Raw genomic sequence first — 26,384 nt, forward strand, 5'->3', positions numbered from 1 at the left:
CCAGTGGTAGTGGAGCTGTCTGATTACTTCAAGGGTATCCTCAAGGAGTGGAGATTTTTCAGCTTTTTATGTGACAATTTAGCAAGTGTTAGCTGGTATTTTTCAGCACAGGCAAATCTCTGAACTTTGCTTTTAAGGGTAAAAGAAATAGAGAAACATACGATCCATAAACACAAATGTAACAACATGAACTGCAGAAGTTAGTAGAAAAGAAGAGCATGCGTCAGGGACTTGTGATATTCCATTCAGTTAAGGGCTGGGAGGTGTTTGTCCACAAGTGTGCACATGTATTTGAGAGAACATAGGCTGCTCCAAAATATGCTGTCGTTTTCAATAGTCTTGCATAAGAAAGTTTACCAGTTCATTTTCTTGACAAACTAATGGTTTGAATTCTTGAAATAACTTGTCCATGTGAATAAATGAAAGAGGAAGTATTTCACAACAGTATTTTCATCAAGGTTTTGTTATAAAAACATGTAAAATAAGAAGTAACAAAGTAACCTCAAATATGAAAGGTTTGGGTTTGGCTTTTTTTTAGTTCTTAAGTGCCAGGTTCCCTCTTTCAACCCTGTTAAATAACTGAGAATAGGAAAAAAAACAGAGAAATAGTTCATATTCAAAACATACACAGTCTTCGAAGTAATTTCCAAAGCTGCTAGATCCTCAGATGAAGAAATGAGATGTAATATTGCTAAAAGGGTGACTTTTTTTTTTTTCCACAGCCTTTAATGTCTGTTCTTCCAGCCCCCCATCCCCAGTAGCTATTCGGTTGCCTTTAGGTGTTGTAATGCATCAGGGCCAGAGAGCACTATGAAGGAGAAATGGGGAGCACTGTTGGTGCCAGGGTGCTCTCTGACTGCGGGTAACTGGTGATTTGCAGAGTAGGAAACATATGCAGACAGGACTCCAGCAATCTGTGGCATATCTGTTGCTGGGGAAATACTAAAGAAAAAATAATGGAGTATTTTGTAGAACATTGGATAGTATTTAACTACTTTGTTCAGCATAACTAAAAAAAAAAACCCAAAAACATTGGTATTCCTGGAAGTTGTTGAATTCATGGTCATAGAGCCTGAATCAGGTACAAAGCAGGTATCGCATAGGTGGCAGAAAATGCAATCAGCATTTGCTTATGCTGAACATGTACCATAGACCTATCACAGAGACATGAATGTGAAAAGTTACCTAGATCTCCACCCCTGCTGAATCCTTGAAGAACCATTTCTGATGAGGATGGTAAAATTCTTCTAAACTTGCTCCTTGCAAGTAAATTTCCTGATGTTTCCAGAGGGAGGGAGGAAGAGAATTCTGCTGTGTCCATATTGTTATATATGTTTGCTAGGAGAATTTACTAAGAAATGTTGGTGGACATGGAATAAAATACTCTTTTTTAGAAGCAGAGCTGCTCTTGTGACTAACTGGATTTCAGATTTTATTGCTGTGGCTACAGAGTGCTAGTTTAGGACTCTAAGAGATCTGGATTTTTATTTTGAATGTGGCCATTAGCATGGTAGGTGGCTTCAGACACATCTCTCCAGTTCCTTTTTGTCTTTCATTTCCTGTCTCTAAAATGGTTAACTCCAAGGTAAGTCATTGATATCTGCTGATACAATTAGTTTTAAAAGACTTGGATATGGTTGTATCCTTGAGGTATTTAGTCTGCATCTTATTAAGCTGGTAAGAGGGCTGGAACATTGGTAGGTATGACAAATATCCAGATAGGCAGAGGGGGAAATGAGCTTTTTCCTGTGGTTTTGTTTGTTGTTTGTTCCCCTCCCCCGATGCTTTTGTATTAACACAGACTGTGGTACCAGAAAATGCAGCACACCTTTGATGTTAGGAAAGCGATGCCACCAGTAACTCCAGACTGTGGTTGAATTCTATACCATGTACCGTGTACCTTCCCTCCCTAGTGTAAGACTGGGCTGCATAGGTTGCAGTTTATTTTCAATGGGTCAGTATGGATATAGTTATCTATATGAGCTTTGCTCTCACCTGCTGATTTTGCAGAAACTTTGTGGGTGTTGGTTCTACAGCAATTGCTAGTACACCACCTAAGTGATGGCCAATAACCTACATTTACCGTTGTAGCAGCACTGTTGTAGGCCACAAGAAGGAGCAGTAGTCAGAAGAGTAACTTAGTTTTCAGCTGCTAGCACATCAAAAGTGGCTATTCGGTGTACATTTTGTACTTTTCAGTCTAACAGGGAGATTTTTGCTTGGGTAATAGCCTAATTTGCAGAAGCAATATTGTACACAGTAGTGAAGATCCAAGCACTCTTGGCTTCCAGCTAAATGGAAAAATTAACAGCAAACCATTTGAAGAAAAAGGCTGAAATTTCTGTACTGTACAGATATATTTATGTGGGTTTCTGGAAAACTATACTTCATAAATGGAATCTTTTCCCTGAAATAGCAAAAATCTGACTTTTTTCCTAAGCCACGCTGTCAAAAATGCTTATATTTTGATGAACTGGATAATAAGAAATAACTGCACTGTTGTAGCCCATAAAATAAGTGATAATGAGGATGATGTTTTGAAACATAATGGTTTCAATTCAGTTTGGCTTGTTTATACATTTAAAAAAGTAAGTAAGAGTTGGCAATAGAGGTACAGTTGTATTTTGTTTCTAAGTTATCAGTGAAACACTACCAGGAATTTAAGATACATCTGGCATTACAATAAGCTGAATGAGTGCTGGCAGCATTTACAGTTGCAAGCTCTAAACAGTGTTTTGAGTACTTCACTTTTCAGGGTAGATAAATCTCCTCCTTGAACCACATTTTCAAGGGAGCCTCTGAAAAAGGCAGTGATGCAGCAGGTTTGTCAAAGAGGCGTACTTTACCATCCTGGGTGGTTTTTTTTGCCTAGAATATCTCCAGGCCTGAGTCAGAGGGAAGGAAATGTGACACTCTCAGGTCCCCCGGCTTCAGCTTAGATTTCCATCTACATTGTTGCTCAGGCTTTGAGTTTCTTACTGTTGCTTTACTGGTAACATGATAACTATGAGCACGATTTTCACTAATAATTTTTCCACAGTGGTCTGGGACATGTTTGTCTGACAAGAGGAGTATAACAGCAAACACCATATTTAAAATTAGTTTAAGTCACTTGTGTTCAGTTATCTTCAGAAAACGTAGTACCCTGACTTTCATTAAAAACCCCTCCATCTTCATGATCAACTTTTAAATCTGTAATGCACTTGTCTGTTAGATAATACACGATTTAAATGTATTGTACGTGACTGAGGGTTTTCAAGGGCAATTTCCCTTTGCTGTGGAGTACTGCATCTTCACAAACACTTTTTTGTAGTCCCCGAGAAGGCAATTCTTTGAAAGATTCCAGTATCTAAAGAAGTGGTTTCCTTCAGAAAGAAAAGTAATTTTGGGCTGAAAACTTTCTTTAAGACGACCACCACCACTTATATTAAGGATCTGAAATGTTCATTCATCTCTTCCTGACCTATAAATGAATTGTGCTTCAGTTTTTTAATTTAAAGCCATCTTTCTGCTTGTCAAGTAAGAATACCACCTGATGTATGAGGTGCATCTCATTAGACCATGGGATTTCTGTGAGAGAACTGAGACCTTAATGAAGGGGAAACTCCTCTTCTCCCGCCTTTTGCTTTGCTGCTGCCCTGTCCTTAAGCTGCTGCCCTAAATTGGCAGCTATGCAGAGCTGTATAGCCTCTTAAGCTTAGCAAGTTATAAATGGTATTCCCCATAACAACCTTGGGAGGTGAATATTATGTTTCCCAGGCATACACAGAGAAGATGAAGAGTGTTGTACTTTGGGTCTCTTAGTGACATGTTTCCAAAGGAACATTGTGCAGCCTCAAGCAAGTGAAGATGATACATGTTTACATGAAGGATGCTGCCGCTTCTATTGCAAGTATAATTCTGGAAGTGTAATGAGAATGAGAGGAAGTGGAGGACTTCCTGCATTAGTTTCTGTGGCTGTGTGAAGGGGCTCTCTAAACTGCAGCTGTGTTGCACAACTGATAAAAGTTATGTTAGGCTTGGATAAGTCTCTTGAGATGGGAGCTCTAATAATACCTCTTTGTGCTGCATGCATGATGGTTAAATTTTTATTAACCTGGAAGTCAGAACAACAGTAATAATGACGGAATATGCTGCTTGTCTCTGTATTTTACCTAAAGTCTATTACTTTCCCGTGAAATGTATTAGTGCTAGACTATGTCCTTAAAGTACAATTCACCCCTTTTGGAAAAGCTTCCACAGTAAACTAAGTACTGAGCTTGTGAGTAAAGGGTCTGTGTAAGGTGAGAGAAAGAAAAGGGTAATGGGGGCCTTTAACATAGTGGTGATATATCCCCCTCACAGGTCTCTAGGCAAGAAAGGGAGAAATACTAAATGGGAAAGGATTCATTTTATTTGGGAAAAGCTCAGGATATATGTGGTGTGCAAGAGAGAAGATAGTTACTTAAATTCCTTTCTGAAACATCCAAACTACTTCTATCTGATTTCAAGATTTTGGATTATGCTTAATGCTGTGCTGGATGACACTACCTGATAAATGATTGTATTTGACTCCTGCACTATGGTTTATAAACTGAATCGATGAAATGTTACTAAATGTATTTAATTGTCTTCTTGGTGATGACTATTAAAGTTTTAATCATGTTTATCTGTTTTAATATTTTGTTTTACAATATCTTTACAGTGGCTTTAGTGAGTGTTTTTCTGTTTACTCAACTTACTGTGTTAGTTTGTTTTTCAGCTTGTAAGGTTGCCTGTATGACTATTTTTTATTAAGGTCTGGGACCTTGATGAACTTTGCTATAGGGTTGAAGGGTGATTTTGAGGCCAGTATGCGAGACATTTATTTAAGATGTAAGGAGAAATGAAGACTACTTCTCTTCTGCCTTTGACCTCTGTGCTTTTGTGGGGGTGTGCTTTTGTACCCTGTAAATAGCAGGGGAAGTGCTTTGGAAAGTGCCGGTTTTGGAAAGTGCTTTTTTTATATCTGTGGATGAGAAGTATTACTGTGCTGGTCAGCTGGTCAGTGAGAGAGCTTTTCAGAAACAGTAAGGCATGCTGGATTTAATTAGCTCAGCCTTGCTGTTTGACACTGTTTTTTTTTAGTTTGCTGGGGTTTTTTTGTTTTGGTTTTTTTTTTTTTTGGAGTGGTCATAATGATCACTCAAATGAAGTAATTTACAGAATCAAATATACTCTGGGGGGGGGGAACAACCATAAGTGAAAATGGCTTGTTGCTTCTGGGTCTTTTTTTTTTAAAAGAATACCTTCTGAAAATCAACTTGATTTTCCTGTCATTGTGCTCTACTGCAGGTGTGGATATCCTGTATTAAACCAGGCAGACTAGAACAGTACTGGTTCCCAGCAACCCGAAGGGTGTGTGCTTGCCTCTGATAACTGCAGTATGTTTAACATCACGTATTTGAAGATAATTGAGGAGTCGTCTTCCTTCAATCCAGAATAAGGTGGATTAGGTCATTCTCTGTTAAGGATATAATGCTGACATTGCCAGTTAGCTAGACACAAAAGGTTTTATGATGAGATACTGATCTTGTGTTTTAGGTTACTGTAAAAAAACCCAGAAAACTCCAAAGACAAGGATGGCAGTCACACTATAAAAGCTGGTCCGTTATGTAACATTAGAATGAAAAGCAGCAGGGAGAAGCTGAATTTCCAGAGTCCAGCTGCTTCCTTATGTGCAATGCTGTAGATAATGCAGGAAATAATTAATATAAATGTGCATTCAAAAGAATGCTTAAATTTTCCAAGGTCATAAAAAGGCTGGACATTAAGTTTTTCATATTCGTTGCAGGCCACGTATGTTTACCTTTTTGTGTGTGTGTTGATGTCTTTCTCAACAGTTTTACCCAGAGAACAAAAACATAGATTTTCTTTTCTTTAAGAGGCTCATTCAGGAGTTAACTCTTCCCCCCAGGCTATATCAGGTTGGAAAATTAAGTTTGCTATCAGTTCTTCTTCGCCTGGCTTTAAGTTGTTTTGGTTTTTTTTTGTTTTTTTTTTTTAAATCTATGTAGATGTGAAAGTTCAAAACATGGACTAGTCTGCCTGTTCAGCTGCATGTGTTATCATTGTTCTCTAGAATTGGGCGAGGACAATGTTCCAGAATATGTCAGTCTTCTAAGGCTTCATAGAAAAGATCAAGGAGAAAAATGTTTTCTTTCTGTACATTCATGTATCAGTAGTAAATTCAGAAATACTTTCCATTACTTTTATTATAATTTCTATTTATTGCATCAATATTATTTTCCAAGGAAGTGACTGAAACTACCATTTAGTATTTTCTCCGGATAGTTTTCTTCAGGAAGCTTGTTCTGATTGGCTATTTTAAATTGTAGTAGTCCATTTTTGTCACGGCATTACAAACAAGGGTTTGGTTTTTTTAACTGGTTACCCTCCTTTGCTGGAATGGTGTTTGGTTCACATCTTCCTCCTTTTTTATAGTTGAGAGCTGCAGACACAATAAGCATAACTGCACTTAATCTCAGACAAGGAGTATCAGTCAGGATACTGGCAACAGAATTATTTGATGTCTTTGGTTACTAAATATATGAAACCGGTGTAACACATAGAAAGGCTTGTCAGTGAGGCTCATGTAATCTGTCCTTGCAGTCCACACTTCTGTATGTTTAAAAGGAAGTCACGTTAGAAGAGGCCTACATGGATTAAAGGTCACGGTATGTGTATTGCTGTCAGAGTGCATCATTATGGCAAATTGATGCATTTTGTTCCGTGACCTTGGTCTCTATGCGTTGTAATTTCTATGAAAGGTGGAGATGAATAAACTTGTTTCGTTTTATTATTGTAAAGTGAAATGGGCATGAATTTCTTGTGGTTCCAAGCTTTCTGCCCAGTTTTCATACTCAGGGTGAGTTATCTGCCTGGAACGCTCTTCTTTTAATCATACCATTTGCATGTAGTTCTCTGTATAGCCTGGCAGCCTGAGTCCAGCCTTATTTTTATGAAGTTTTGCTGTTTTAACTATTCATGATGGAGAGGTTGTGCTGAAAAGTGAATTTAGAATATGCTTCTGTTGACAGACAGGTCTCTCCTGTGGTTCCTTGGAGGGATCTTCAGAATTTAATGAATTTTTATTCTGTAGGATGATAAATCTAATTGAAGTTGTGGATTTAAAAAATTATATGTCAGTTCCTGCTAGCCCTTTCAATGCAACGGATGCTTTTCTTACACTTGCAGACTAAGTGGTTCAGCAGGCATGATATCTCCCAGCCAAAGAAACTAAGCATATGGCAGCTGAAGGAAAAGAGTGATAAAGCATGGTGAGGCTGCCAAGCAGAAAGATACTGCTGTAGTGACAAAGCATGTGGCAGCACTCGGGGCTTTCAGAGACATAATCTAGCTGTGACGCTTTTGATTTCTAAGGAAGAAATTGCTAGAAACATGATGCAGTTTTATCTCAACAAGGCTGACTTGGACTAGGCTAGGTGTGTTGTTGCTTCTACTATCGCAGGAACAATTTGGCTGCATCTGGTTTTTTTTAAGTGCTATATGTAGCCTTTCCTCAAAAAAAAAAAAAAAATTACAAAAGGTGCTTCTTTTCTCAGCTTCAGTGTGTTCCTTCAGTTCTGTGGTAATGAGGTGTACCTTTCCATAAGTGAAATGTGGTCTGTCTGTTCTTGAATGCAGTGATTAGTGCTGCAAGTGAACTAATCCAAACCACCACATCTGATATTTGCACACAAGCAGGGGGCAAAAGGAGATTATTCAGTAAAAGATGGTAGTTCAAGATGAGTACCCTTTTTGACCCCCCTTCCTTCATATGGAAGTCAGAGTGAGAACAGTGGCTTTGAAACTTTTATGTATTAGATGTCATTTTTAGACTGAAGCTTTGATTTCATGAAGGGGAATTATCAAAGCTTAATTTGAACAAGGGATTTTCACATGCCAGTGATGACAGATACTTTTGCTTTGGCATGCCATTCTTTTAAGGTCTTCATCCATGTTAATACACAAATGGGCTTCTGGCCTCCTGTCCATACATAGTATTTTTGTTATCAGCGATTTTGGTCCTGCTCTGTGAACTATAAAAATTATGATATGCTTCTACGTCTTGGAATAAAGACTGTTTGAGTGAGTTCATTGTTGCTTTTTTTTCTTTTTTTTTTTTTTCTTTTTTAATAAAGACTTAATATTTTCATCTTAAAGACCACAGTGTGAAAAGGTGAGGTAAATTGGTTCAGGTTATGTACTGGGGTATATTTCATCTCTTCTGTTGGTTTTAAAATCTATTAATAAATTTAATGTTGTTTTGTTCTACTGTATCTGGGCTCTTTTTTGGGTAACAGCCACCAACAGTGAAAAGTATAGAGGACTTCATAGAGACTGTGCACTTTTTTTTTTCAGTAAAAGGCTGCCCCCCCCCCTTTTTTTCTTATTAAAAGGGGCAACCAGGATCTGCCTTGAACAACCTAGCATGTGTTCAATTATTTTCTTTAAAAGATAAAGTCCATCCTTCCCACAGAAGCATTGTGTGAAGTGAGGGGTCATTCAGAGTTGGAGCTAGTATTGCTTAGAGAACAGGAAGAATGAAATATTCAGTGTTACTTAAAACAAGCACTTCTTTAGCATACCTTCTAAGAAATAGTATTCGAAGGGTACCATGCAGCAACGGATCAGGCCCTTTTCTCCTTGCCGGTTGAGTAATCGCTCTTTATTTTTTTCCAATACGATCATTGCTGAAAAGTGAAACCGAGACTGGACTCCGGATTACTGCGTGTGACGTGAGGGTCACTGCCTTTTCGGGGAAGGGGACCCGGTGACCGGCCCCGCAAAGCGTGCGGGCAGCGGGCTCCCTCTGCAGCTGGTTGATGCCAGCGCTCCCGTGGAGGTCGGTGCGCTGTGGTGAGGTTGGGGTGTTTTGGATGATTTTGAGGGAATGGAGTCAGCCTCTTGGCTACGGAAACTTGCTGAAGTGCATGCAATGTCTCCACAGCGACTTTGAAAATCTTCTGGTGGCTGCTGCCAGTTGGGGATTTGGGGCAGAGATACAGGCTGTCCCAGCTCCTGGGCTTCAGAAGACCAACATGCTTCTGAAGTGATGCACTTTCCTCTATTTTGAATGGCACGCTTACATCTTTTCTACAGGTTCAGAGACCCTGCATTCAACTAGTTCAAACTTTGTGCTCCTTGATGTTCCAAGCCAACATATTGTTCAGCCAAATTATATTTATTTTGCTAAAAGTATGCCACTTTCAGATTTTGTACAGTATTTCAATCCTTAAGTTATTCAGTCTCAGGTTGTTATGAATGTCTAAACATCAAAGTGGAGCAACTGATTGAAAATAGAAACATTGCAAAGTTTATATCAGAGAAAGTAATGTGATTACTGTTAGTAATCAATTACTAATTATGGCATGTTTGTTAATTCAAAGTATTGAATCAATATGGATATACATTCTTTACGTATCTTGGGTTTACTACACAAGAACATCTCATGACACTGTCATGACTGGTGTACTGCAGATGACAGGAAAATTTAAAAGTCATTTTTCTGGGGTTATTTTTGAACACCTCACTTTCTGTTTTTCATTTATCTGCTCTTACGGTGCTAAAAACACGAGCTGTGTCTGCAGTGCTTTAGTGCAGCAACTCTGTTTTCTGGAGTCTACATGGGCTGGCATGGTATTCTAGTATGTAAACTTAGAAACCTATCTGATGCCTTTGTAGCCCTCATGGGGAAGAAGCAGCAGGAAAAAACATGATGAAGCAGAACACTGAATATTGTAAAGCCTTAAAACCAAGAAAAACGAGGTATATAAATGAAGCAGAAAAATAGAATGGTACAGTAAAAGTTGTTACAACTTTCATGTGCAGGCTCTTCTTTCAGTAGAGGGCAGTACTGGTTCAAGTTTCTTCTGAAGTCCACTGGATGCATAGTCATAGGCAGCGTACGGTTGTGCTACACTGTTCTCAATACAAGCTTTTAGGAATGGTTGAACGCAGACATTGAGTTGAGTTTGTACTAGATGGCTGGAGGAGGATTGTGAATAGCTTTTAGAATATCCTTGTAAAAATTACAGTCAATCTAGTATCCCAGGATGAAGTTCTGTTTGTCATTTATCTATTCTTAATGTCAGGGTTGCTATATTCTTTGGCTGTCTGCCCCTTGGCCAGATAAATCTGTCTGTGATTCCCTGTTTTCCTGCTTACGAATAGAGTAAGTCACACAGGAGCCAGCAAATGTGAAAGGAAGACCTGCTCTGGACTGCTGTGGGTGCTATCTGCTGGTTCAATGCAGGATGACTATTACCACAAAACAAAACCAGCTTTTCATTTTATTGGTAATATCCCCTGCTTGTTTTTCTACTGGGGTAGAATGCATTTAAGAGGCTATCTTACTGTATGACTGATGACAAAGTGTAAATGTCAAACATGCTATTAATTTTAATCTGTTTGAAGTCTTTTTCCCTCTGAAGCCTATTTCTATACTGTAGGCATCTTCCACAAGGTGGAGCTTTAAGGCTCTGCAGTTGGGAATTTTTCCCTCTTGACTGGTGAGCAGAAAGATGAATGGCATTTATGAAATCTCTTAAAACAGGTATAAAACGACCATTTCAACGCTTTTCAAGAAAGTGTGTGGGTTTTAGGAAAAAAAACAGATGCAACAGATATTTTGGACTCTAATATGTCTGAGTCACTGGAATTAATGTAGAAGAGGAAAGGAAGGATTGGAAAAAATAGTTCTCATTACTTATTTATTCTTTTGGAACTATGCTATCTTTGCTTCCAAACTGACTTGAAAGGTAGGCAGAACTAGATAGAGAAAAGCATTATGAAAATGCTAGCTAAATCTTCATTTACTGGGAGGAGGTGTTTGTTTTTTTTAAACAGTCCTACCCTAAAAGAAGAGGAGGAAACTTTAGATAACTATTCTGATAGATGAAAGAAAGGCAGAAAGCATTTTCCTTTCTTTTGCGCAGCTGTCTTTTCAAGAATGAGCTATGTATACCCTTTCTTCAGAAGAGAACTTTTTTCTGTTTTTCCCTCTGCCTGCCAGAAGTTGCAGCTTGCTGAATTCTGGAAAAGCAGTACCAATATTTCAGGCCATGTTTCAGTAATCAGTTATGTTGGGCTTCCCACGTTTCTTTGAGTATCCGAACTGTGTTTTAATCTATTGCCATCTTGTCGGAAATCCCCTACTGTTAATTTTGTTGGAATGGAATTCATCATCTGCTCACTGTGCTGCTGCTGGTAAGACAATTTTTATACATTAACTAGCACAGACATGTGTGGACATGACTATGCAGACAAAAACTGGGAAAGAGCTTAGCTGGAGAGGGGGAAGAAGGACCGGATGGGGAGTAGCAGCAGAGAGGGAGAAACCAAAGTCTTGAGTGTCTTTCCTGTCCAGCTTTTCTGCCTCAAGCTAGCCTTTTCTGATGATAACAAATGTTAGTAATGTATGTTTGCCCCATCTCTTTGTATGAAACAAAACTTGAGAATAGAAGCAGTTTGCTGAGGGCTCTCTACAAGTACTCTTTCTCTCTCACCTTTCTTCAGTAAACTCCTATGTTACTCTCAATATGTTTAGACCAAGAGACTTCATTAGTACTTTCTGCAGGGTCTATGTTTTCACTTCGTGCTTGACTTGAGGAGTTGCAGTTGAAGGTTGTGAAACATTTTCTCAAAGTAAATTATTTGTGTTATTTCTTTCATGCTTTGCAGGTGATGTGCTAGTAAGCAAGAGATAAGAAATTGGTTACAACTTTTCATTTTCAGGAGTCTCCCTAGGTTAACAAGTAGGACCTTAAGAACTTGGAACAGAAACTGCATATCAGAAATCCACTTTCTCCCTTTCTAATGTTGCTACCCCCCATCTGATGGTCCTCTCTAGTTTTAGGCACAGAAAATAGCATATGGCAAATGCAATAAAAAGTAGGTGTTCTTTATGCCTAATTACAAGGAGTTAAGAGTGTCTCTGCACAAACTGACTACTGATTTCTAGGCTTCACGCAGGCCAGTGGCTGAACCAGTCTGTAATGCTTCTGCATCTTACTGGATCTGCAGAAGATCCAAGTTAACTCTTGTTTAAACTTCAGTTTCCCTCAGATGCTATCACAGTCTTGACATGTTAAGAACTGTCTAAGTCTATTTTTCTTTTGGTTGGATCTCTTATTTTTTTTCAGGTATTCTCGTCATGCAATATGTTTAAGTATCAGATCGTTACTAGCTGAGTAGATATATCTGTTGGTATGGAAGATGTGGTAGCCATTTGGACAGTTTTATGAGGAGCCCTTCCTTGTAATATAATGTTAGGTTAGATTTCTGAACCACAACCTCAGAATAGATACTTGACTTGCAAAAAAATAAAGTAATATGAGCAGGGTGTTGGAGTGAGCTTGAAATCATGTTGTTTTTTTTTTTTTTTCCCAGATCTTATGGGACATGTGGTTGTGTATGGGCAAGAATTCTTGCCCTTCCCTCCCACTGCTTCTGCCAACGTGGATGTCCAGTTTCCAAGGACTCTCAAAGTACTCCACCCCTTCTGTTTCCTAGCCCTAGCAGAAAATACCTTTCTTTTCTGAAAGCAATAGCAGTATCAATTACTTAAAAATATTGTAGATGCAAGCTTTTGCATAATCCTTAAGTTTTGTAACGGTGAGTGGTTCTCTAGCAGCCAGTTCCAAACTCCAATGACTGTCTATAGAGTTGGATAAAGACTTACTCATTTCCCACACATCTTTACAGAAACAATGATTTTGACAGGGAGTTTCAGGGTGAGTGGAAATAATAAAGCTAAGGATACTGAGGATATATTTACTAGGAGTAAATATATATATATATATTTTTTTTTTTTTTTAAATATTACACAGGTCAATGCCTTATTGACAAAAACACCCTCAGCAGACAGTTCAGAGGCATTCCTCTGTTGGTAACAGAATACGGTTGTCTCGGAGCAAAGATTTTCTTAGCACTTATTAGCCAAAAGATCATAGTTGCTTTATTTAAACAAGCTTTGGTATGAAGATATCAAAATAGCAACCTAAACTATATGCTTCCAGGGAATATGCATGGAAAGGGGCTAAGTGTAGCCTAACCATCCTTAGAAAATGGAATAGGCAGCTGGCGACTACGTAGCTGGGTTCCGTTATGGTCCGTTTTCTCTGCAAGTCCTATTTTCAGAATAGAATGTGAAGGAAATGCAGCGCAGCCATTTATTTAGCTTCAAATCAGTGCAAAAAATCCCCATGCAGCTTACAAAGAGAGAAGGGTGATAAAATGAGTTTTTAGGATGATAGTGGAAAATGTCATGACTGGGAAGATAGATGCTGTCTATAATAAAGCTGCCTGTGGCTTCAGCATCTGCTTTTTTCAAGCTTACTAATGTATAAGATTACCATCGCCTGTATGATTATGTTGCATTATTTTTAATGTTGCTGGTAGACCTAGATGCTCATAAAACTGAGAGACTTGCAATATAAACGTTACCCTTTTTCCCCCCTGCTCTTCCTGCGCTCTTGTCCTGGGCTGTGATACAGTTGCTACTAGAGTTGTTCCTGCTGCATTCCAAGTTAACTCCTTGTGTGATGCAAGGAGAATGGCCATTACACGTTAAGTGCTAGACTGATCTTAGCCTTAAAATCAGAACTGAAAACAGGTATGTGGAAGTAATGCTTGAGTTCCAATGCAGCAACCTCTAGTATTTCTCGCTACTGTGCCAATAACAGTCAGTGCAAAATTATTTGTCTATTCACTCACCCCTAAATCTATTACAGCTTAGCTGTAACTGCTGGACCAAGCATGTACACTTCCTATCCTACTTTAAAAGCAACAACATGTAGAATTGATGAGATAAAGCAGTTGTCATCTCCATTAATCACAATCCGTGTTCATTTGTATTTGTTCTTTTGCTCTGTTAGCGTATCCTGATAGATGATTAAGTGTCTTTTCAGGTATTACTGCAGTCATTGTCTTCCACTTTTCCTCAGTCACTGTTCTCCCTTGGCCGCCTTTGTGTACTCAAAGTCTATATTTTTTTCTAGGTTTTCTTCAAAGCACGACTAATTGCATGAGTTTTAAAAGGATTATCATATCTCTTCTCTCTCTCTCTTTTTTCTTTTTTTTTCTTTCTTTTTTTTCCCCATTCCATGCTCTCATACTTTCAGAAGGCTTTTCAGACACCTGCTGGCTAGGGAGCCAACCAGGGAGAGGTCCGTATGAAAGCTCAGCACCAAGGGTATTATTGGATGGCATGGCTTCAGATCAGAGGCCAAACATCTCACACCATACTTGCTGGATTTTGGTCTGCTTCTTGTGAACCACCCTCAGAAGTCTCTACCTTTCATCTAAGTGTCTGGTTAGTGAACCATTGACTTAAGTAAAGAGAGTCCACCTTTCCAGTGATAAGGGGATAGGTGCCTTGGATCATAATGGGGTAGTTTACTCCGTCCTTTTATATTGCATTGATTCTATAGCTGATGGACTTAATTTTCTATGATTTTAGTACCTGGCTCACTCCACCTATTTTTTATTAGCTAGCTCATATTAGCTAAGGTTTATAGGTGGTCTATTACTGATTTCAGTTTTAAATATTTAAATAATCCATAATTTCTGGATCATATTTTCAGTTAATGGAATTAGGTTATGTTCTAGTAGTAGCCAGCAATTGGTTGTGGATGTATAAATGCAATTTAAATAATTTATGATGAAGCTACACCTTTTTAATCTGTTGAGAAACTACAAGAAGGGAGGAGATAAAACAGGAACTTAAAACCAGTTCATCAGCTACAGCTATTACACAGTAAATGACTATAAATCATGCAGTGGACATTTCATAACAGCAGATAAATTTCAATTAGACAATCCCAAATGTTTCTGGGAGGAGCTATGAATATCATCATGCAGTTAGTATATTATCCTAATGAGCAAATAGATCACACCCCTTAAATGAAAGGAGTTATCTGAAAAAGGTTTGAAATATTTGAAATTAGTTATGAATCTTTTATGCACCTCTCTGAAAAAGATTGGTTTCTAGCAATGTACAAATGTTAAGGAAAATAAAAATATAGTATACATGGTAAAAATCTGGCCAGGGTGTCGAATATAGCTTATTTATAGCATTTGCTTTTCAAACTATCCCATAAAGGAGCAGTGAATTTTCTTCAAGATATTTCTTGTATGAGTTTTGATTAAAATGAGACCGAAGATGTCCTCTCACAGGCAGTGTTATGACAAATGTAAATGATAAAAGGGACAGAAGGAGATAGTTGACTAACTTTTAAAATCAATGGTAAGCCTAAAGAACAAGAATTTGACTGAAAAAACACCATTGCAACTGTGATAGTGGCACTGCAGTGCATAATATTGCCTCTAGATTGTGTTGCTTTTCCCACTGAGGAAGATAACATTATTTTTTTTAAATTAACCTTCAAAGGACAAGGCCATGTTTTGCTTAATTTTCCCATCACTTCACTGTTCTGATCATTTCCTTCGAGATGCTGGATTTTTAAAGTTCTACCTGAAATTGGGAAGTTTTCTGTGCTGCTGCAGCTTCTCTGTAATTTCTCCTTCCTTATCCCTGTTGGGTTTTACTGAAGTTCTGAAATTTGTTCTTTTTCTTGCAGTTCATTCCCTAAATTAATCTTTCTAGCCAAGACATACATTAGTGTCTTCTAGTCTTTAAGTGGGGAATCGGCCTTGCTTACTGCATTTGATTTCAGAATAGTTTATGCCTAAATATATTCTACTCTGAAGCATCCAGCTTATTTCATATTTAAACCTTCTTGGGTCTTAGAAGTATTGTTTCATTAATATATATAATAAATCAAGTAATGTCATGGCCTTTGATATGAATAGAGTTAAAGGGATCCTGAATAAATCCTACTAAAACTTATGAAACCGTTGTTCAGTGAAGCTTCAGTTGGAAACAAAAAATATTTTGTATTTTTCTACTCATTTTGGCAAGACTTTGACTTTTTCAAACAAGAGACATAGAAGTCATTCTCTGAAGCTTGTACATGAATGTGTAGTGTTGGTAATAACACTGTGTTGGCCTTTAAGAAGGACTAGTTATCCCGGAGAGTCATAGTTTGAGAATGGTTCATTGTAGGGGTAATGGTCCTAATTGAATTTGAGTACGTAAACTATTGTATTTCTGTCGTATTTCAGAAATCTCTTGCAGGTGACAGGGATCAACGGGACTGAAACCTATCACCTACCTTTTTCTTCTGCATCGGCTTGTCAAAATAGCATCTGCTTTGTACGTAGTAAAAACTGAGGCTCTGGTTGTCCGTTATAGCGTTGTTTAAGAACCCTTTCCTTTGCCCTTTTATTGGCTTTCTGCAGCTTTGTAGGGAGTAGATTGTATAAAGCATGCCCCTGGAAAGCAGAGGCTGTTAAAAGGTTTAAGACAAATTTGTTTGAAGACAAAGAGGGCATTGAGGAAAACTGTGGAGAGGGATTGAAGGGCTTTTGCAGTGCAACAGAGCCTTGTCTGTGCGAGACTCAGCCTGCCTCTGAGTTCCAGCAGGCTGCTGAGAAGCAGGCCAAGAAAAGACTCTCCAAGACCCCGTTCCCTTCATCTGAAGTCTGCCATCTGGACAGAGGATGGCTAGAGGGTTCCTGGAACATATAGAAAGGAATCTTGAGGGCTGAAAATAAATGCCAGTGGAGACAGGAAGTGTCTGAGACGTGGGATGGGTGGAGGGGGGAGCTGCTCAGCATCACTGCTCTGTAGGTCACAGTACAGCAAAGGACGAGAGGCAGATAAGGAGAGCCTCTGTGCTGCACTCGGAGGTGCACGGCCTTTCCTCCGAGGCCTGAGCCGCCGTCCACTTACTGCTTTATATGTCTGAGGGCATTTTAGTTGTTTGTTACAGGGGTTCATCTGAATGATTTGGATCTTTTCCCCATGTAGGAAGGGGTGCTGAAATTTGTAGCTCTTGGCATACTAGGGAATTTGAAATAGAAAAGGTTTATAGAAAGGTAGAATGGTGCCAGCTGGTCTTAAATTTTATCTTGATGCTGCCGTGTTTGACTTGTCACGAAGCTGTGTGTGAACTTCAGCATGGTGTTTGATGGGGTCTGTTGCAGTCAGGTCAGATGATGTTCTGAGTGGACTATGCTGCCCTCAATGATTTTTCTCATGTAGTAAAGCCAGTGAGCTGGGATATTTTATTCCTTTAGTGTGCTTTAATAAGTGTTATAATACTGGAGAACAATATTCTTCCTTAGTGGGTTATGAGGGGGACATGGTCTTTGTACTCTTCTCAGAATGGAAATGTCAGCTAATCACACCACCCATCTTTTCTTCCTGTAAGCACCTCTTATATCTCCAGAGAAACCTTACAGTGAAAATTCGTTGCATCACCTGTTGTGTGTTTTTAAGGAGAACCAGCCAGAGATAATGGTGAATGTTTTTGCTTTGTGTGCTGTTCTGTAAGTATTATGTTGAAATGAGGTAAGTTCTCATTTCTGAAGATACTTCAAAGAATGTGGTCGTGAAGCAGCTCCTTCCTATTAGTGAGTTTTTCAATGCACACAATAAATGACTCTTCATAAGATTTCAGGGCCATTATCATCTAAAGAATGCTCTTAGAAGGCCAAGACGTTGATTCTAGAGAAAGTTAGATTCTATGCGTAACTGAGCTATCTTCCTTCACTTATCCTTCTGAAAAATGAAAATGAAAAATGAGAGTATCCTGAAATGTTTACTATATATCCCATGTGAAGGTGGTGGCACATTTCTTATTGCTGACCTTGGAAGTGGAGTGTGCATTAAGTGGCAGCACTCACTGGCCTACTAGACCTGAACGGTAGCAGGTCTTTTCTGGGTAAGAGAGGAGATTTCCAGAGCGATTGTTTTATCAGGTACGCGCACTGGCAGCCTTCTTGGTGAGATCACCGCAGATAGTTTATAGTTTGATTAAAACTTAATGGGGTAATGAGGGCATGATACCTAAGAAGAGAAGGCGCAGGTTTGGAAGGAGGGTCATGGCAATAAAGTAACAGTAATTTTCCGTTTCCTCACTGTACTTGTTTGGTAAACTAGCCTGTTAGCCTAATGTTTTAATACAGTTCCCTGGTAGGATTATGTAGCTGAAATACTATATATCTAATCAACAGAAATCTTAGTCTAGAAATTGTAATTTACATGTTGATCAATAACTCCGAATTTGAAAACCATATGAGTATTATAAACTTCTTGTAATGGAAAAAGTAGATCCTTTCACAGCAACATCTTTACTACTGGAAGGTTTGTCTTGTTGTCGTTTCCCTCTAAATGACTTGATATATCATCGCTTAGAGTGGATCGGTAAGGATTGTAATTATTTCAGAGGCTTTGCACACAGCTACCATTTGAATCTGTAATTAGGGGAAGTGCAGGTTATCTGTGCTCAGGTTAAATTGTTCTCCAGCTGCAGTATGTATTTCAAACTCCATAGCACAAAGTATAGCTGCATAGTGTTGCAAAGTGAAATACCAGTTTACAGGTTTAAATGCATCTTGCTCTTGAGGAAGAAATAAATAGTGGATAGCATGATCTCTGTGCCAGCTCATTACCTTACACGTGGTTGGTTTTGTCATTCAAAAAAAATAAAAAATCCTTAAATGTTTTAGGATTTAATAGTAGTAAGCTGGATTCTTTGATAACTTTAAGAGGAGCATGACATGTTATTTTCTTTTGCAAGCTTTCTCCTGAATTTCATTAGTCCTTTCATAGAGCAGTAGCTTGCCAGAAAAGGAATTTCAGTAGTTTCAGTGTTCAAATGAGTCATCACTGATTCTTTGCTGAAAGTTAAGTTGTGGTTTTCCCTATTGTGCATATCTTGTTGTTGTTGTTGTTGTAAATGCCAGGATTTTAGGTTGCTGTCGCTTCTGCAGCAGTAACTTCAGAAATTTTGCAACCTTTCTTGGCTTGTGGTGTATGTAATTGGAGCATAGTGCAATATGACAACATGGAGAGGGCAAATCTTTCTTCAGGAGGAAAGAGCACAGAAGTGATTTAGTATAATTTTGAGCTAGGCTTAAAAAAATCCTGTCTTCTCAAGAAGCTTGTTGAGTTCATGGCAGTGTTTTTCACCTTTCTGCCATGAGAATATATACAGAAAAGACCTTTTAAACTGAATCTTTTTGCACTGTCTATAAAGAAGGACAAAACACAGCTTAAAGATTATGACACTTAAGTGTTTGTAATACACTTAGTCAAAAAGTACTACAGTTGCTTTTCCTCTTTGAGCACTTGCTATTGTGCTTTTGTGGAGTTTGTGAAATTTGTCATAGAGTTTTCGAGGAGCAAAATGATGGGATTTTGTTAAAATACCTGCAGGTGAAATGTGGAATATTATGTAAAAAGATTCATGTGAAAACACGATGCCTATGTTTTCCTTATAGCACATTATTTCTTTACGCCTGACCCATAGGATGAACTATCTCTTTGTTGTCATGTATTCTCTGCAATAGCAGGGTTGCTGGTCAGCGATACATGTAAGGGAAGCAATTGGTTTTTTGTGTGATTGTGCTAAAATATGAGCACTGGGAGTGGCAGAGAAGGAAGAGATGGCCTTGAAAATAAGCTTGATTCTAATGTGTGTGGGGGGAAGACTTTATAGTTTGGACTTGAAATTATCTTGGTCAATAATTTAATCAAAAATGATGACCTGTATTTACAAAAGTACAAGTGTTGCAGTGACATTCCATAAATCTGGTCATGAGTATAAAGTATCAATCACTCTTTAGGAGACGGGGAAACTGGAAGAGGCAGAGGCATTAAAGGGGTGAGGCAAGGACTCTGGCCCTGGATTTATAGTGTTTTGTAGGTGCTTGCATAATTGTTTATTTGACACTTGCACCTTCAGAGGTAGAGATAAGGCATCTCACTTGATTATCCAAATTCTTTGGTATATATTGTTATTTATGTGTGGTGTATGAGGAAAATGAAATGCTGTTTTTAAAAAAAAAAAAAAAGCTGACAACCTGCAATAAAGCTTTATAAGAACTGTTATGTCTGCTATAGGACCAAAACTGGCTTGTGCCCTGGTAATGATTCATAGAAAACTGAAGAGCCTCGGTTTTTCATCACTTATGAAGAATAAAGTTTTTCATCACTTAAACTTGAAATGGGTATGTTTTTAAAGGTTAACAGCAGAAGTACAATAATATCCCTTTCTAGCTTTCACTGCTCTGAGCTGACCTTTATCTTATTGTATGGCAATGTAGTGAGGTTTTTTGTTTCTAAAATGAGCAGATAATCCATTATTGTACTAGGATTTGAAGAGTCTGGTGGTATATATCAACACAGTATAATTTTCCATTGAACTAATTGTCAGAAGAAAAAATAGAACAGGAATGATTTTCTGAATGATGATCTAGCCCAGGTTTTAAAATAAGAAACAGGGTTTCAGCTGTCAGTGTGCAAGGTGATTTGTAAATAATGTGTGGGGTAAAAGCACGAAGCTCATTTGATGCTCTAAATATGACTGTAAACAGCTGTTCTGGGAAGGCAGCAATCAGTTCAGTATCTGTTCTGTGGACTCCCTGGGTCTGAATTTAATTGGAAATAAAGAGCTCTGCTAACCTTCTTAAAGATTTTTCTTAAGAAATTTGGAGTAGCTGGAAAGAGATGAGTGTTGCAGGTTGGAGGAAAAGGCAGGTCAAAGCTGATGAAGCCTTGCACAGTTAAGTTTGCTTTGTACTACTTCTTCATAGGCCCTTTCAGTTGTCAGATGGGCACCTGGAAAACTGAAGGATCCTGTGCTGGTGCAGGACGTCGAAGTGTAGATGTGAAGGAGAGTACAATATAAAGGTTAAATATAATCACAGAGTGAGTATAGGTGCAAATTACAGATAAGGAGAAAGCTGGATAGGTAGAAGAAGAAATGCCAGCTCTGCTGGAGGCAGAAAGGTTTCCAGTTATTAGAGGTTTCCTTCTTTCATCACCTGGAGCTGAACCCAGCAGGCCTCTGCCTAGCTCGCTTGTCTAGGCTAGCAGAGCAAATGCCATTGTAAAGATGCTCACATATCGTACTGAAACTGAGTGTGGTAGCAGTGCCTGCTCAGGTGGCAGAGGTCTGCCGTGGATCCAGAACTGCATGCTTTTAGACTCTTCCAGGATTTGAAGATGATAGAGTTTCGCAATATAGAAATTACTTTTCAATGTGTTTAATAGGAAACAGTGTATGAAATCTGTTCTTTTTTGGAGGGAAGAGAATAGTATGGTAATTAGCACCGGAAAAAATGTTGTACAGTCCTTATGTGCAACAAGGCTGCTTTAAGGCCTGCAGTCTTCAACTGTTGCATTTTGAAACTTGAGTTGCTTGACATTGCATGCCCAAAATCACTTTAACATACATCTTTTTGAGTATATACCGTGCAGCTAAAATCTGGGTGGGGTGGGCTTATTTATTAAACTGGTGATATCCCTTAAAAGTTGCTCTGACTATATACTTTTTAAAGTTTTGATTATTGAACTAGAAGCAGTTTTAGGACAATCTGTGCTGCGTCTTAGTATTTTTTAGTTTTGCTTCTAGACATGACAGGTATAGGTGCTGATTTTTCTTTATGCTTTTACTTTTAAATTATGTGACTGCGAAGATACAGCCAGACATTGTTTGCTAACTGGTCCTTTAATTTTTTTTTTTTTAAGGTAAAGAAATGAGATTTACTCACAGTATAAGTGAATGTTAACATTCCTTGGTAGATAAACTTGCTCTGTCTCTTTAAACATCTGACAGAAGATGGTGTCAGCTGGACAAGGGCATAGTGTGAAAATGGCCCATTATGCCAAGCTACTGGATAGTTTAAACTCTTACTCAGCAACACACTGTACTGTTTGACCCTAAGCAATTTAATCCATTTTTGTCCCATTTCACTGTCTAAAATTGGAGAATACTCCACACTGCAGAGATGTAAATGGCTTGACTAATGATGTGGTAATTGACCTTTGAAAATTGTATGCTAATTAGCATAGTTTTTGGTTGTGTCCTGTTCACAGCACTGTAGGCAAGACTGCTTTTATTACTGTAGCTTAGTAACTTTAAGCAAAATTACATAAACTTGGATTAAAAATCCAAGCAAAATAAATAAGTAAATGATAACAACAACAATCATAAAGCATTAGATAAATAGTAGATGTTCCAGAACAGCATATAAGGAGAATCCCCCTTCTCAATTTGCTGTGCAGGCTTTCTTTTGCCCAGCTGCCAGGAATCTAAAATTATGTTTAGAGGGATTTAATGATTGGCTTTTGAATTAATTCCTCTGAATCATGAATGCAAACTGACAACTCTGTGATTGTGACCCTAAACAGTGTGCTTTATACATCCAGGATTTAGGTTAAATCCCCAGTGAGTAAGTTGAAATTCTATAAAAGAGCAGCACGTGTGTAGAATGAGCGGCTCAAACAGGTACCCAAACTGCTCTTGAAAATAAGTTCCTAACCTCTGTGATTGTCAGGCCTGTGTTTCACCCACTGCAGTTAATGAAGCTGTGCTCTAGTGGAAATATATGGGTAAATACAGCTAGACAGGTTAAAACTGTACAAAGACTGTAGCCTTAGTATTCCTTTTAAATCCTGGAAGAAGTAAAGATGGAATCCATAAAGAAGGGAAGCATAACACAAGTGTAATCTTAAGTAAGATGGTTAAATTGGTAGAAGAGACTTGTTGTGGGGAAAGAGTGGGCTATATGAGATATGTACACTTAAATGTGCTTGAAGGAAAAAAAAAAGTATTTGGCCATTATGTGAGGGTGTATGTGGGGCTAAACTGATGACGGTTAAAATCTTCCAGGAACACTCAAGAGCCTTTCAAATGAAAGGGTCATACCACCTGAAAAATGTGATGGTTTTGAGGCAACTCTAACCTGTCATACAAAGTTTTGTGACTTCATTAATTTGGCAGTCAGTTTTTCAAATTTAAACCGAGTCACTTCTTGGTTATTCAGAGTTTTCAGGCAAAAGCTGGTTCTCTGATCTAACCTGGGTCTTTGCAGCAGGATTAGTCACTCCCCTTATGTTGTCCTCTTTCTAGGTAATGGCACAGTAAAAGGATAAAAATTCTGGTGATAGCTTAGAAATTCTGCTTTTAATGTTGAATTACTTCGTCTTTTGCCAGGAAGAAAATGTTTCATTCCCAAAATAGGATTGTTCTCCCAGATCACCTGTTGGCTGCTGAAGAAGTATATTGCCATATCTCTGAAGGCATTTAAGATCAGCTTTCTAGGCTAAACACTTTTAGGACATAAGACTGCATATAGGGATGGGAAAAACTATGTAAGTGAGGAGGTAGGGATTGCCTTGGATTGCAGGTTTTCCCATTGCATAAGCTAGATGAACTACTTCTGAATAAACTAGAAGTGTCGCCAGGCAGCAGTTGTGCAAAGTCTGGATGAAATTTAGTGGTGGTGTACAATTTTTAAATTTTATTTTCTGCCTTGAGAATGGTAGCGTATAAAGTAAGAATCTAGTAATTAGGCTTTGCCTACAATTTTGTCTTGAGAGCTGAGCTCCCTGTTCAACAAAAATCTTTAGAAAAAGTATGTGTGTGCGCACAGATGAGAGAACGAAGGGCAGTTATTCAGAACTGAAATGCAGCTTCTCTCATGCAAGAGGTATTTTGAAAGGCACAAGGCGTAAGCAGTGAGGTTTGAACTGAGAGCTGAGGACTTCTGAATTATGTTATTCTTTCATTTGGCGCTTGGCTTTACATGAGTCACTGCAACTCGTAAAACCCTAGACTTTGTATCTTCTCAGTTTCTGGCTGTCCAAATGCTTCCCGAAGTGTCATTATTGCCATTTTACACTTTGGGAAAAGGAGTTACCAAAGTGGAAGACATGAGCTAACTGGTAGATGTAGCAGTTTCTTCATTCCTAGCCTTAAACCGTTTAAGTATTGGGGAGTCTTAGCATTTATAGCTACCAGCTGTCTGATATTGGAAGTCCAGTATTCTGGCCTTACTGGAGTTTTACTTTACATTCACTGCTGTGCCTTAGCTAATACGATGAAAATGCACAGTACAGATGGTACCCTGCATGTCTTATCCTCAGTAATATAGAAAGACAGAAACAGCAGTGAGATTTGATTCTGTTTCCAAACCGCGTTTCCTTTTATCTGCTCCACTTTATAGCCATTTCCTTCTGGGTTTTTCCAATCTAGTGACTGTAACAATCACTGAGATGACACAGGTTGCAGGGACTGAGGGCTTTTTTCCAAAGTGCTGTAAGAATTTCCAAAAATGTTAGTTAATGTTCTGATGTCCTTAAATATAAGGTCCAGGCTCTGACTGGAGTGAAGTATTCTTGCCTTCCTTTGAAGGATGGATGACCAGGGTTATGCCTGGGAATAGTCTACAAGGACTTTTTTTTTTGTTGGAACATTTAGGGTCCTGCAAAAATGCAGCAGCTGAAGTCCCATTTGGCAAGGGCTTTGTTAGGATCACCTAAAAAGCCAGTGTGCAGATGATTTATGTTGCTGCCTTTGTCATTGACACGCACAGTATTTTTCACTCTGCACTTAATTTCAGAGAAGCTGTTTCATTATGTGCATGAATTTAGAAGTGCAGAATAATCTGCAAAAATAACATTCTGTTTATTTGTTTTGAGATAGTCAATTAATTGTCTTCTCTCTGAAGGTGTATCATATAAAGCATGTCTGATAAGTGACTACAAATGCAGGATGATAATTTTTATGATCAGAGTTTATTCTGAAATGTTCAATTTTCCACTTTTCTCCTCTTTTAATATGGGTCAGCAACTGATAGATTAGTTTAAAGCTTATGATTATAGTTGTCTTCCTGTAATACATGTGTTTGGCTTTGCAGGTTTTTTTGCTAATCTTTGGTGTCCCACCCCCTCACCCCCACTACTCACAAGCCCCATTTCCCACACATAATCCCTTTGGTCAAAGCCAACTATATCCCATGGGTGCATAAGTGTGTGTTTATTTAGATTTGTACTGGATACTGAATTGCAGAGAGTTGATCAGTGTTTCCCTTCGCAAGTGATCATTTTTGCACAGATCTTTCAGACCCATCTGAATTAGGAACTGCAAAAGAACAACTTAATGGCTGGCAGATTTGTCTTCTTTTGCAAGTGTAAATGTTAAACTTCATAAGCAAATAACGTTCTTAAATTTATAATACTTGGCAATAAGAATCTGCATCTGCAGTCTGAACTTGGGACTTCAGTGAATTTCCTTTACCCTAGTGTGAGAAAAGCATTCTAAGTCCCATCAGTCCATGCAGTGGCAAGGATAGTAATGGGAGAGATGAAGGAATCTTTGAGGACACTGGAGAGGATATGCAAGGGCAAGCTCATAATCAAGTTTAAAAGGAGATTCAGAGAGTAAGGGCCTGACACTTTTCATTTGTTTCAAGTTTAAAATATTTTAATGACCAAGCACATAGTTGTGTATCTTACTACCTGTTGTACTCACTAACCTATATATGGCATGCAGTCTGTCTTATAAAATTTATACTCTTATTATCCAATTGTATTTCCTGATACCTCTTGTTTTTAATGATTTGTTCTGTATTTGACCAAAATTACAGCCCTTTTTTAATATTTAAAGAATTTTCCTTCCTTTCCTTTGTTAAAGAGAGACTTCAGGGCCTTGGAAAAACTGGTTAAGGAATCAGGAGCACAAGTAGTGTTCTCTGTCCTTCCAGTTGCAGGGAACAATGAGGGAAGATGCAGGAAGAGCCAGCAGATCAATACCTGGCTCCGAACCTGGTGTCTCCAGCAAGATGTTAGGTTTTTTGATTATGGGTTGGTTTACACGACACCAGGCCTGCTGGCGATGGACGGGGTACACCTGTCTCAAAGGGGGAAAAGGCTGAGGTACTTAATGCCTTCTTTGCCTCAGTCTTTAATAGTCAGACCAGTTGTTCTCAGGGTACCCGGCCCCCTAAGCTGGAAGACAGGGATGGGGAGCCGAATGAAGCCCCCCATAATCCAAGGGGAAGTGGTTAGTGACCTGCTATGGCACTTAGACACGCAAAAGTCTATGGGGCCGGATGGGATCCACCCAAGGGTACTGGGGGAGCTGGTGGAGGTGCTCACCAAGACACTTTCCATCATCTATCAGCAGTCCTGGCTAACTGGGAAGGTCCCAGTGGACTGGAGGTTAGCAAATGTGATGCCCATCTGCAAGAAGGGCCAGAAGGAGGATCCGGGGAGCTACAGGCCTGTCAGTCTGACCTCCCCTGCTGGAGAAGGTTATGGAGCAGGTCATCCTGAGTGCCATCACACAGCATGTACAGGACAACCAGGTGATCAGGCCTGTGCTGATTGACTAGCCTGATCTCCTTCTATGACAAGGTGGCCCACTTAGTGGATGAGGGAAAGGCTGTGGATGTTGTCTAAGGATTTACTAAATTCCAGGTAGACACCTTTTCCCACAGCATTCTCC

The 26,384-nt window shown here is 38.8% G+C and overlaps 1 protein-coding gene across 6 annotated transcripts in view; it reads left to right on the plus strand.

Moving 5' to 3' along the window:
• MOB2 (MOB kinase activator 2) overlaps nt 1-26,384 on the plus strand; it is a 121,043-nt gene that overhangs the window by 26,357 nt on the left and 68,302 nt on the right. Inside the window, exon 1 of one of the 6 annotated variants that reach the window (XM_087745789.1) lies at nt 11,180-11,229. The exons of 4 other annotated variants lie outside the window; for them this stretch is intronic. In XM_087745789.1, the coding sequence (XP_087601915.1) occupies nt 11,195-11,229 (35 nt within the window). In that variant the 5' untranslated portion in view covers nt 11,180-11,194. Of the gene's footprint in view, nt 1-11,179; nt 11,230-12,468; nt 12,510-26,384 lie in introns of those variants that run through there. One more of the 6 variants, XM_087745786.1, reaches the window with a different exon arrangement.

The sequence above is a fragment of the Nipponia nippon genome, unplaced genomic scaffold (genome assembly GCF_047370975.1).
Source record: "Nipponia nippon isolate SJK-2023a ecotype South Korea unplaced genomic scaffold, ASM4737097v1 scaffold_10, whole genome shotgun sequence".
NCBI lineage: Eukaryota > Metazoa > Chordata > Aves > Pelecaniformes > Threskiornithidae > Nipponia > Nipponia nippon.